This window comes from Rissa tridactyla, chromosome 19 (genome assembly GCF_028500815.1).
Source record: "Rissa tridactyla isolate bRisTri1 chromosome 19, bRisTri1.patW.cur.20221130, whole genome shotgun sequence".
NCBI lineage: Eukaryota > Metazoa > Chordata > Aves > Charadriiformes > Laridae > Rissa > Rissa tridactyla.
Window position 1 is genome coordinate 610,288 of NC_071484.1, and position 13,328 is coordinate 623,615.

Sequence of the window (13,328 nt, forward strand, 5' to 3'; positions counted from 1 at the left end):
ACTGCTACTAAAACCTTGCCATGTAAACCAAATACACTTGAAAATACTAGAACAACCATATATAGGCAACTGAATCCCATGACACATGGTATTCCGTTCACTCTCCACCTGCCACCTCAGAAAATCAGTCCTTTATATCCTGGCTCCTATCTGGCAGGTGTTTCAGATACCTCAGAACAGCAGAAATGGCACTGGGCACCTACGGTAGGCCCTACAGTGATACGGTGAAATCCACCCCTATATTTGACCCCTTTTAAAAATAAACAAAACAAAACAAAAAAAAAATCCTCTAGCTTGTGGGGATGAGTGAATATGCAAAACCAAATAATATTGATCTTACATTTCTATAAAAGGCAGAAAAAAGTACATACATAGACAGATAGATAGATAGCTTGATTCATGTAGAAGGTGTTTTTCTGTTGTATCTGAGCACGACTTTTCTCCCTGCGATCTGGTATTTTCAGCAGATGACTGTGTGGGTAAAACTCAGAGAAAAGCAGAATGTGGAAAAATGAAGCAAAGTTTAGTATATGTATTTAGGGTTATTTTTCAGAGCCCAGTGGAAACTCTCATATTATGGTGGAGAGCATATGTGTGAACAAGTCAGCTGCAGTGGGTTGGCCCCATACAGCATCTGAGCACCCACACAGCCATTCACTCAGTCACTCCCACAAGGGCATGATGTTAATGCTACAGAATATCCCTTGGGCTAGTTTGGGTCAGCTGTTCTGGCTGTGTTCCTACACAGCTTGTTGCCCGCCCACAGTAACAGGGTAAGTTCAAATCCTGAAGATGGTGGGCTCCACAAAGCAGCCTAGCAGGGAATTTGCTGCCTCCAGACACGCATCCAGCTGAACCTCTGTAAGCAGAGAGGAAAAGTAGAGGGTGACAACAACTCAGTGAGGAAAGGCTGTGTATTGACAGACAGCCATGCAAGAGCACTGGGAAAGAAGGACACGGGTCAACAGCTATCAGCTGTAGATTTGGTGGGGAAGGCCCAGAGCGTGACTCCTCCCAATAAAATCTTCTTACCAGCTTGGTCCCGCAGCCAGCTACGCGCTTTGGTCTCCAGAATCTCTGACCAAGACACTTTCCATTTATACTGATGCAACCAGACTAAAGCCAAAACTGTTGCCCAGACAGTTGGCTGCACATCCTGTGGGGGAAACCAGAACAATCAGGTGGAAGAAAGAAAAAGAAAGATCAAACCTAAACCAGCACATTTAAAAACAAGACCTCCACATGTACACAGAAAATCCCTAAGCTTCTGAAATCCTCACAATTGGAAAGTTCCCAGGTGTCTCTGCAGATTCCGCCCCACAGCTCCCATACCCCACTTCCACAAGTGAAGAGGCTCTATATCCCAACTGCTTTATCTCTTCCTCTCAGTTCAGCTTAGACTGGAAACTTGGAGCAGAGGAAGGTTCAGCTCATGACAATGCCTCACTCCTGCCCTTGATCTGCTTACCGCACTGGGCCTTTGTAGCTCAACATCAGCCTTGCTGAGTCCCAGGGCAGAGGCCAGAGCTGTGGTGAGGGCCCAGGAGCCATTTGCTTTCTGGAGTGCCACCACTACCCTAAGCCTAGAGAAGTCGCACAGTCTTGTTGACAGTGGTGAAATTGTCCAGTCCCAACTCATTTTAAATGCTGTTGGTTCTTCCATTGGCTGCTCTTCAGGAGGAGGCTTCTGGTCTGGAAGACAAAAACTTTCACATAGCTCATATGAGACAGGCAACAGCTCATAACCTTAAATTCTGCCTTCTCCAGATATACTTAATAGATATACGCCATCGTCTCTGTGCTTTCCCAATCTTTTCTAGTCCTCCACAAGCATCATAAACTTTTTCCAGACCTCCCAGAGCATCCACAGATTTTCCCAGTCCTTCATAAGCATACTAAAAATCTGCCCTATAAGCTCTAGTTCACTGAGCATAATTCCCTCTGAACACCCTTAATTCCTCCCATGAGCATCACTAATGTTACTCCTTCGCCCATGCAGTGCTACAGGCTTGGGGAAGAGTGGCTGGAAAGCTGCCCGGTGGAAAAGGACCTGGGGGTGTTGGTCGACTGCCGACTGAGTATGAGCCAGCAGTGTGCCCAGGTGGACAAGAATGCCAACAGCATCCAGGCCTGTATCAGGAACAGTGTGGTGAGTAGGATCATCCCCCTGTACTCGGCACCAGAGAGGCCACACCTTGAATACTGTGTTCAGTTTCAGGCCCCTCAGTACAATAAAGACACTGAGGTGCTGGAGCATGTCCAGAGGAGGGCAACAAAGCTGGTGAGGGTTCTGGAGCACAAGCCTTATGAGGAGCGGCTGTGGGAACTAGGGTTGTTTAGTCTGGAGAAAAGGAGGCTGAGGGGAGACCTTGTCGCTCTCTGTAACTACCTGAACCATAGAATCATAGAATGGTTTAGGTTGGAAGGGACCTTAAAGATCACCCAGTTCTAACCCCCTTGCCATGGGCAGGGACACCTCCCACTAGAGGTCCCGTCCAGCCTGGCCTTGAACATTTCCAGGGATCAGACCTCCACAACTTCTCTGGGCAACCTGTGCCAGTATCTCGTCACCCTCATAGTGAAAAATTTCTTCCTGATATCTAATCTAAATCTACCCTCTTCCAATTTGAAGCCATTACCCCTTGTCTTATCACTACATACCCTTGTAAAAAGTCCCTCTCCATCTTTCTTGTAGGCACACTTCCGATACTGGAAGGCCAGTAAAAGGTGTCCCTCGAGCCTTCTCTTCTCCAGGCTGAACAACCCCAATTCTATCAGCCTGTCTTCATAGGAGAGGTGCCAGAGGTGCCAGGGAAGTATGAGAGGCTTCCCTGTCTTCCTGTCCCCTAAACACATCTTCTCAACCCCTTGTGCCCCCACTTTTCTTCAGATTACTGTAGCCCTTCCTCAACAAACCTGCTTTACAGTCCTCCTTGCTAGGTTTGCAAGCCTGTTTGCAAGGGCACTTTTGTTCCACGTGGTCAGACCAATCCTGTTCCTTTTCAGTAACACTTGTTCCTCAGAGAGGGTCCTGCAGTCATGGTAGTAAAAGTCCTGCATGTGACACCAGCTATGCATCCAATTGACCTGTAGGATGAGTCAATTTCTACCAATCCTTTCTCTTTCACTGGAAGAACTGAAGAACACCATGTGGGCTCCCATGCCCTTCACCCTCTCCCACAGGGTTCCATAATTGCACATGATATGTTCCAGGTTATCCCTGTTAGTGCCATTGCTGTCCACAGAGAAGAGCAGCAATGGGTAATAGCCTTGGCAGTCTCTGCAGATTCTTCAGTCCTGGCCTCTGATGAGCATCCGGAAGTGTGAGGTTGGGTTGGCAGATATATGTGTCCATCCCCTGTAGGAGACAATTTCCAGTAACTATGACATGCCTTTCCCCTCTGCTTGGACACTAGGTTCAGGCTCAGCTGGCTCTGGATGCCTCTCCTGACAGGCCTTGTTTGTCCTCACCAGTGCCCAGGCACTATACCTAGCCTGAAGCTGTAGGTCTGCAGGTTGAGCAGAAGCCTTCCCCCTACTGTCAGAAGCCACAAGGTACCTTTCCCTCTTTTCACTACATCCTCCAGATCTTCCATCCTCCTTGCTTCACATAACTCAGGCTTTTTTCTCTGCAGACTTTCCATAAAAAACAGGACAATCTCCTCTTCATTCACCCTGACAGTGTGCAGTGTGCTTACTTCTTCCTTCTAGCTCCTCCAGTTAGCAAGTCCGAGCCTTGACCACAACATACCTCCAATTGAGGAGGGCACTTCTGCCCCAGCCCCAGGGTGAAACACCAGCTTCTTCTCTCTTCAGTTCAAGACCTAGGCAGCACTATCTTACTTTTATGGTCTGTCTGGCCTGAGGCTTCCAATGTACCAAGGGTAAATGCACCAGTTAGTGCTGGAGAGGGTGTTGTGTGGCATGCTGCATGAGCTTCACTCAGCCCCACACAGGACTGAACAGCTGATGGACCCCTCTGCATCCCTGCTGCACTAACTGCTGAGACAACTGCTATGTCTCTGTTAACTAGCTGTAAGTTCTTGCCTACCTGATATATTGCAACACCAGCTGAAAAAGTGCTTGACACCTTCTCCCACTGTGAGAAGTTTCTTGAAAACAGTAAGCAGACACACTCCCTGATTTGGAAACAGTCAACAGAAGCTGATCGTTAGAGATGACTGAAGTACAAGTCTACAGAAGCTAACACTCGTCAACAGAAATCACAAGAAGTTCCCAGCAGGTGATCCTTGGAGATCAGAAGATGAGACCTGGACAAGCAGAAGGCTGGAAGAAAAGGAAGTACGGAAACTGCTGTGCAAACGCTGCGCTAGCTGGCTCATTTTTGCTGAACTGTATGAGGATAAAGCTAAAGATTCATGCAGATATTTTGTGACGAAGTTAGTGTTTGGGTATGGAGTTAAGGATAGCTGAAGACAAGAATAAGGTTACTTCAGAAAAGTAATAAGGCATTTGATTCTCAATTTCCAGCCCAGAATTGAGATGTAGGAGTTTGCTTAGTCTGTCACTCCATCTGTCCCCAGCACAATGACAATCAAGAAGTCTGGTGAGAAGATAAATGCTGAAAAAGGAGTTCAACCCTAGACCAATACATTTTGAGAATGCCTGGCTGAGAAGTTTCTCCTTACCTTTACAGGTTGCTGAAAGCTGAGTGAGTGCCTCAGTGTCCCGGGTTTTGCGATCAAGTATCTCAAGCAAGAACTGGCACTTCTGGACCATCCAAAACTTGGTGGACTTGAACAACGCAGGCCTGAAGCTACTTAACCAGAGCAGCTGGCAGGGAACCAGGTTGCAAGAGGGAGAGAAAAACATTGAGGAGTCTGGAGGCAAAGAATCTGGGGAGAGAAGCAAGGAGATGGGGGTTAGATCCAGAGGTACTAGAGATAGCCAAAAGGGCAGTCAGGTCCACAGGATAGAGGGCTGAAGATGGTGAGGAGGCATCAGACCAACAAGCCCCACTTTCCCCTCCCAGTCCTGTCCCCACTGCTTCTGGCCTTACCGTGGTGCCAGGCATCCCTCTGTTTCATGCGTACTGCCACAATGGATGTGAAGGGGGACAAGACCCCCAGGCTGAGGCTGGACTTAACTGCATTGTGCCAGATATCCTTCTCTGTCCTGCTTGTCCCTTCCCAGGCCAGTTTCCACAGCAGGTGCATCATGGCCATGCGGTGCACAGGTAGCCTGCAGGGGCAGGGAGTTAGTCCTTGGCTTCACCTTGGAGAGGGGCGCAGGACACGTGGAGTAAAGAGGAGGGAGCAGCGGGGCAATGGTCACACAGGTCATCTCCCGAGGTCAGGGCAGAGGGGACAACAGGGGAGCACTGAATGCCCAGATCCTCTTCCCACCTCAGGCTACAGCAGGAAGGATGCAAGCGGGAAGGAAGAGGGACACCTGCTGTCCCTCTTCCAGAACTCATGGGCAAGTGTGTTGCCCTCTCACCTGTTGTCTGCTGACGGGGACAGTGAGAATCTGAGCGTGTAATCAAAGGACTGGCTGCCCACATGGTACTGAAGGGTCACAGCTCCCTCGCCCACTTTTGGATCCTGGTGACACAGGGGAAAGAGTCAGACAGAAATATTCATCTGCAAGGCACAGGCAGCCTGGCTACCTAGGTAGCCTGATCTATTAATGTAGTAGATGTCCATGGTTGGAGCAGCAGCAGTGGTGTCTCTGAGGGAAAGAAGGGGGTTCACAAGAGCCCTATCGTGGTGTCTCTCAGGTATAGTGGAGGTGAATGACTCTGAGTGCTGGGAAGATGAAACAGGCAGTGGGTCCTTTACTTTCCAGAAAGCCCTGCCCCAGTGCATATCGTTCCTGGATCAATCTCACCTGTGTTTGCCCATGGATCTGGGCATAGATGGAGCTCTTATGTCCCTGGAAGATCATGTCAGGAGCTTTTCTGATCATTGACACCTCCAGGCCAGGTGGAAGTTCCCAGTGTAGTGAGATCCCACTTGCCAGAGGCTGCAATGCCCTCTGTAAGCATTTCACTGCCTGGTAAGGGGAAGAAAAGAGCACAGATCACTCAGGTTCACTCCCAGTTCTGGGGCGGGGGGAGAAGTTGGAGGTGGATCTCTGAGTTTGAATGGATGGTGGTATCTAGATTGCCTTCCATGTCTAGGAGAGCCACGGGAGGTATTGAATAGAGCAGAGGGGTACCTGGGTCATTACCTCGGATGTCATGTCCATCCTAGAGTGGATGCACACACATTCACCTTTGGTCTCCAGGGCCATGGCCTGGGAAAGGTTGAAGCTGTCACATCGGTTAGTAGGAAAACAGAAACACCTGTACAGGAAAAAGGAGGATGTTAGAGATGGGACAAAGGTGAGAGGTATGAAGGACAAGAGTGGTACAAAGGACAAAATCTGGAGAGGTAAGAATACTTCTAATCACAGAATTACAGAATCACAGAATGATAGGGGTTCGAAGGGACCCCTGGATTTCATCTAGTCCAGCCCCCCTGCCACAGCAGGGTCACCTAGAGCAGGTTGCACAGGAATGTGTCCAGGCGGGTTTTGAACGTCTCCAGAGACGCAGACTCCACCACCTCTCTGGGCAGCCTGTGCCAGGGCTCTGCCACCCTCACAGGAAAGAAGTTTTTCCTCATGTTGAGATGGAACTTCCTACATCCAAGTTTGTGCCCATTACTGCTTGTCCTGTCACTGGGCAACACTGAAAAGAGCCTGGTCCCATCCTCCTGACACCTACCCTTTCAGTATTTTTAAGCATTGATAAGATCCCCCCTCAGCCTTCTTTTTTCCAGACTAAAAAGACCCAAGTCCCTCAGCCTTTCTTCATCAGAGAGGTGTTCCAGTCCCCTAATCATCTTGGTAGCCCTTTTCTGTAACCTCTCCAGCAGTTCCCTGTCCTTCTTGAACCGGGGAGCCCAGAAATGGACACAGTACTCCAGGTGTGGCCTCACCACGGCAGAGTAGAGGGGGAGGATGACCTCCCTTGACCTGCTGGCCACGCTCTTCTTGATGCACCCCAGGATGCCATTGGCCTTTTTGTCCACAAGGGCACATTGCTGGCTCATGGTCATCCTGTTGTCCACCAGGACTCCCAGGTCTCTTTCCACCGAGCTGCTCTCCAGCAGGTCAGCCCCAACCTGTACTGGTAATAGTACATAACAGAAATGGAATTGACTCAGAGTTTCCCCATTCACTTCGGGATGAGAAACATTACCTGTTGGACAGGGAGATCGTGGGAATGTGTTTTGGGCCCAAAGAGAATGTTAAGGTATTGCAGGCTGAGAGGGAAGAGGAAAAGTGCTGAGAAGAGCAGGGAAAGTTTGGGACAGGAGACTCACTAGATGAAAAGTACAGCCATTCATTGTGAGGTAAGGAAAACATGTGGGGCTGTCCTTGCTGAAGTTCCACCAAGGTAAAGAGAATATCTGTGGCAAGCTAGGATCTGAGAGAATGTTTGAAGCACTCTGACAGTCAAGGGGAGGGGAAGGTTGTGAATTAGTATGTTAAGGGACAGGAACAGGGCTCCCCCATTACCGGTGGTGGTCCCGGTAACGGTAGACCTCAGCCATGACAGCTTCCTCTTCACTGGAGATCTTCCTTTGAATGAAGATGAACAGCTGAGGGAGAGAGGAAGGGAAACAAAGATTGACAGGGCTGGGCACCCCCATAGAGGAAAAACGTCCTTCTAAAATGCAGGAAGCCTTCCCAGTTTGCTCCCTTACCCTCTCACACCCACTGGCCTTGAAGCAGGAAAAGAGATTGTTTGTCTCCTTTCATTAACACCAGGCCATCTCTTTGCACAAAGGGGCACCCCACAAGGAAAATCCACCTTCCTCAAGTGCAGGCAAATTCCACAGAAGCCCTCCCACACTGCCAACACCAAAGATGGTGTCACTTTCTGCCATGAGGACACCCCCCCGCCATGACAACTCCCAGTGCAAACAGCAGCAGACTATCTCACCCTGAGCCCTGACGTCTACCTTTACCCCATTGTTTACACTCATTCCCCTCCCCATAACCACTTGGCCCCTGATACCTGGCGGGCGTGCCCATGAAGGAGAGGAGTGCTGTAGATAAACCTTAGAAGGCCCAACAGGTCACAGCCCCCCAGATCAGGGCAGATGGAGGAGATGCGCCCCACTGCATTGTCCATGCTTTCCTGCGTGTATTCCACACTCTGCCTGTGGGATGGCACCTGGAGTGTCAGAGGGGAGAGAACCTGGCCCACAGCTACCCTCACATGGCCACTCCCTAGAAAAGCCCTACCTCACTACCAGTGCTACAGAAGCACCCTGAAAAGAGGACTTACCCCCTCACTGCTCCCAACATATCCTGCCCCATAACTACCCTCTAGCAAGAGCTTGTCCCATAGTTTCACTTCGAAAAGTAATACTCTACTTACCCCTTGGCCCTGCCCCATCATCACCCGCAACTCACAGATAGAAGGCTTTGAAGGTGGCCCCAAAACTGTAGATGTTGAAGTAACAGCCCAGAGGCAAACTCTTGAGGAGGAAGAGCAGGGTGTTCTGGAGACAGACGGAGGGATGAGCAGAGCTCAGATGGGGAAACTTGGCAGAACATCTGGCTACGTGAAGTAGCTTGCCTCTAACCCCACCAGCTGGGCATGACCAGCGTGGAAAATTCCCCCTGATGACCTCCTCCGGTGGTACCTGTGCATCCTGGAAGAGGCTGCAGTCCATGAGAAAGAGAAATTCCCCAAGATGGCCTGGACTGGGCTCGACCTCAGGAATACTGGGCATCAGTGTCACCATCACCACAGGGTCTCCCAGCAGAGAGCCTGGAGTGTGTGGGGGGAAACAAGGAGGACTTTTAGGTTGGAGTCTTCTTCTCTGTCTCTTTGCTTTTGTCCTCCACATAGCCCTCAGCTTTGACCTATTGCCTGAAAAGCCCCTCAGAGACTCCCAGGCTCCCTGACAGCCTCTCCCTAATGCTCACTTCCACCCTCCTCACTCACCAGGTGGGGCTTTGGGATCTCTCCTCTCCACCACTGCGTTGAGTGTGTGAGACCCTCTGTAATACACCAGCACGTTCAGATCAGCCTGCATCCAGGGTGGACATTTCAAGGATACCTGAGGACAAGAAGGGTGTGGAGAGGAAAGAGAAACAAATAAAAGGACTGAGGAGTCCTAAGGAACATCAGCAGGTTGCAGACCCTTCCATCCTCTTCCCCTTTGATATTCTAGCATCTGTCAGGGCCGTACCACAGCAGATGTTTGATCTGGAGTCGTGTATTGCAGAGGAGTGTAGCTGCTGTTAATGGCTATATGGGACACACCATGGGCTGAATTCAGACAGATGCTGAAGTGCAGGTTTTCAGATTCTGTCTCCTCCTCAGAAGAATGCCGTCCTGCAGAAAGAAAGAGGTGTGAGAAGATGAAAGAAGAGACCCTAGGGCAGTAGACAGCTATGGTGGAGCACAGTTCGTCATTGGTAGGGGGAAAATGCAGCTTCTGAGATGTCCCTCACTGTGGTGCTTAGTTGGGGGGTGGTGGTAGTGAATCTGTAGACACTGGTTTGTATAGGTATCTGTGGGGATCTCTTCCTGTGGGATACATGGGAAGACCTGTGGAGTTCCTGACTATGAAGTGCAAGGGGGAATATTCAGATTTTCTCACTGAGGAACGTGTGCAGATATAGGGGTCCCCCCCAGGAGGGGTGCTGGGCAGTGATGTGTTCCTCCTTAGGGGATGCACCTGGGTGATCACTCACTAATGTAGTTTGTCCGGGGGAAGAGCTCGTGTGGCCAGCAAAACTGAGCAGCTCCATCAGGCTGCATTGGCAGCTCCTGGACATAGCACAGGCTGATGGTCACTTTGCTGTTAGGAGGCAGGGTCCCCAAGAAACAAGCGAACACAGGACCCCAAAGATCCCACTGGTTCTGCAGGTATCCTAAATTCTCCATGCCTGAAGTGGCTTTGCACAGCTGCTGGGCCTGCCACAGAGGGAGAAAATTGTGTCACAGGTCTCCACAGGATTCCATTCTCTCACCTCCACCCTTCATCCCAATCTGCTGACCCCCTCTCACCACAGTCCCAATACCTCCTCCTTCTCCCAGAGCATTGCTTCAATGCGAGTGTCCCCCATGGTAGCGTAGAAGGTGTGTACGACAGTATCAGAGTCCACAGGAAATACGAACATGGTCTCCTTAGGGACTTGGTGCGTATTGCGGAAAAACAGCTCAGACACCACATCAGCCACAAAGTCCTGGATGGTTACATTTACTATCACACTTTCCAGCTCCATTTCAGAATAGGAAGAAAAGAACCATATTCCCCTCTGGAATAAGCCTGAGGAAGACACAACAGCTGTCAGATTCCCTGGTTGCATGTAGGAAACTTTAAATTTGAGGTGTCTGCTTGTAATGGGAAAAAATTTCGTGTCCAAACCTGCCACAGAAATGCCAGTTGCAGAAGCTGACAAATAGTACTAAAAAGTCCCTGAGGCTGTCAACGTGTTTCCCATCTTTCTAAGCCCCTTTCTGTCCAACACACAACAACTGTGCCCTCAGATCACCTAAATGCGTTGTGCTTCATCTTAGTTCAGGCCTTCCATGGCATTGAGAGGAGTCTGTCTGTCCCCCAGCACATAGAGTGTGACAGTCCCACAATAGAGCTTCATGCAAACTGCAGGAGGTGCCCTGCAGCTCCTCAAACCTTCAGACCATATCTCAGAGATAGGAGCAGGTGCTGTCACCTGCTTTGAGACTAATGCTCCAAAGAGATTATCTTGATTTTCAACTTAAGTAGATATACTACTCATTTTGGACTACTGGAAGGGAAGGGGGGACCATACCAAGGGCACTTAGCATGGCATCAGAGGTACAGTCACAGGAAGTTACCTCATCTCCTTTTCATTGTCAGCAGTGGAGATGTTTCTTGATGACCTCGCTTCCTCACCTGTCATACCTGTAGCATAGGTTTTATTTGAGGCCAACAATATGCACATGCAAATTTGATGATCTCTCTTCCTGTTATGACAGCAGCCCATGGAAAGGCAACCTTCTCCATACCTTTGCACTCAGTTTGAGATGAAGAGCATCTCGTATTAGGGCAAGGTTTGGCATCAGTGGTGTGTCAAACCTGATGGCAAAATGTGTTGGAGTAGTGTCTTAGTCAAGAATGGCATAACATTGTAGTAGGAACAGAGGGACAGTTAGCAAAGGAAGGTATAAGACCTTCATAGGAGTTGTTGTAATGTCTTGGAAGGGGATGGTATACAGAAGATGGTATAGTTCACCTGGAGGGAACGATGCAACTCACCAATCAAGCGATGTACCTAGGTATCACAACACAATTCAGTAGTGGATGATTTAGCACCACAGTAGAGGTGATGCAATATCCTAGCACTGAGGAGTGTTGCCCCCCCATCCCACGGTACCAGACGTCTCTTCTGCATCATCCCCTCACTTTGTGATGGTTTCCCTGGAAAGCCTTCAGCACTTACAAAATCACACTTACAAAAACATCTTTTACTATGTCGTTCAGAAAAAGTGAAGGCTGACTACAGGCCCTGCTCCTGAGTTCCCAGTACATGGTGAGGTATGCCTCCTTGTCAATGACCCAAGAAATCAGTTGCTTCCCACATTGCTCTCCCAGATAAAATCTTCCCCACTGCTCACAGATGCCACCTTTATGGCCCCAACTCACCTCTATACATATACCCTTTGCTCAGGATGCCACTTTTCCTCATCTTAACTCTTTAGTCGAAGACAGCTTCTGTGTGGGAAAGAGCATGAAGTGAGCTATGAGGACCTTGTGGGAAAAAAAAAAGGGCACCTCCATCTTGCCTTGCTCCAAGGTACAGAGCTACCCCCGCATACATGGGACAAGATGACTCTTTGCTTCTTCACATCCCACCTCAGGATCCTTTTTGCCCCTCTGTCACCAACCTGGTAGCAGATTAGTAGGAGACAGGCGTCAGATGGGAATTGCAGGTGTCAAAAATGCCTATCGGTTCAGTGGGGTGGCGGTGCTTAAATCAGATTGGAGCACAGGGAAGGTGGGCGCAACGATGTGTCAAAGTCTGAGACACAAGGCACAGGATGAGTTTGGGCCTGAGTGATAATTGCACCTGGAAGACACCAGTACCAATGATGACAGAGGAAGAAATAGGCAGAGAAGCAGAAAGATAGAGCAGGCGAAGAACGGTCTGGGAGGATGAGTGGAAGAATGCATGAATTCGTATGAGGAGAGTGGCATAGTTGGATAGTTGGAGGGGGCTATATTTAGTGTCAGTAAGAGTCAATGGCAGAAAACAGTGAACGTATGGGGAATTGGGGAGGGGAATGGATGAATGAATTTGTAGTTGGGATGCATGGATGCACATCCAAGGAAGTGGGGGGCAGGAAGGTGTTGGAGGAATTGATGAGCAAATGCAGTTGTGTGGAATGTGAGGGAGTGGGTGATAAAAAGGTGCCTGGTTTGTGACTAATCTGTCAATTAGGCAGATAAAGAGAGGCGTCTAAAGCCACAAGCCTTTCTACAGGTCAGTGGTCTGGAAGTCTCCCAGTACTGAATAAAGCTTTAACTCCACTGTCAAAACATTGGGCAGGAGGGCCATTTGCAGTGAGGAGCCCTAGAACAGCTGAGTGTTTCTTGCAAAGGTGGGGAAATCCTATCTAGCTGTCTCCCATAGGTCCTGTGCTATGTATATTGGCATCACGTGTCTATCTTGGAAATGACAGGACATCTAAAATTATACTAGACACTCGTGTTTCAACAACTGAATCTCATCCCTAAATTTAAATAAGAGCAAGAGCCTCTTCCGCTTATCACAAGAGTAGGATTCAGTTCAAGATTATTATATAGAAATGTAGGTATTTAAAACGAGATATATTCAGATTAAGTTCTAAACCAATGCAAGGGTTTTGCCAGAGGGCACAAAAAGAGGGGGTGAGAATGGGGCACAGGAATGAATGAGGAGTGAGGGGAATGTGAAGGGAGGTAGAATGAGGCAGGGAAGGAGGGATGTGCATTCTGTGCTATAGTGATCCTGATGGGGACACCATTGTACATTAAGGGCTTGGTGGTCCACATAGCAGTTAACCCAAGGAGGCACAGGACAGGACTGTGCCATGCTGCACATTCAGCTTGGCCTTCAGACCTGTGCTGGGCTGCACAAATCCCATGGCTGCAGGATAACTTCAGCCATCTCACTGTAAGAGCCAGCTCTGGAACATGCGCATTGTAATATGCTGTGTACTGACCGGAGGCCCATTTGATGCTGCACAACCCGGGTTCCCAGCGTCTGAGGGGACGTAAGATTATCTATACTGTCTTTATCTTGTCGGCTCTAAGAAATATATTTCAAATGAT

General features: G+C 49.2%; 1 protein-coding gene across 1 annotated transcript; it reads right to left on the minus strand.

Annotated features, from left to right (window-relative positions):
• Positions 1-297: 297 nt before the first annotated feature.
• Positions 298-11,997, minus strand: LOC128919299 (von Willebrand factor A domain-containing protein 5A-like). The gene is made up of 18 exons (XM_054224525.1): positions 11,903-11,997; positions 11,661-11,729; positions 10,054-10,301; positions 9,724-9,946; positions 9,216-9,361; positions 8,969-9,083; positions 8,664-8,791; positions 8,431-8,519; positions 8,030-8,174; positions 7,528-7,610; positions 6,193-6,307; positions 5,851-6,015; positions 5,461-5,564; positions 5,021-5,202; positions 4,650-4,856; positions 1,469-1,692; positions 1,033-1,156; positions 298-859 (listed from the first exon to the last, which is right to left on the minus strand). Exons 2-18 carry the CDS (start codon positions 11,701-11,703, stop codon positions 780-782), a joined length of 2,421 nt encoding a protein of 806 aa, XP_054080500.1. The 5' UTR covers positions 11,704-11,729; positions 11,903-11,997; the 3' UTR covers positions 298-779.
• Positions 11,998-13,328: the final 1,331 nt, after the last annotated feature.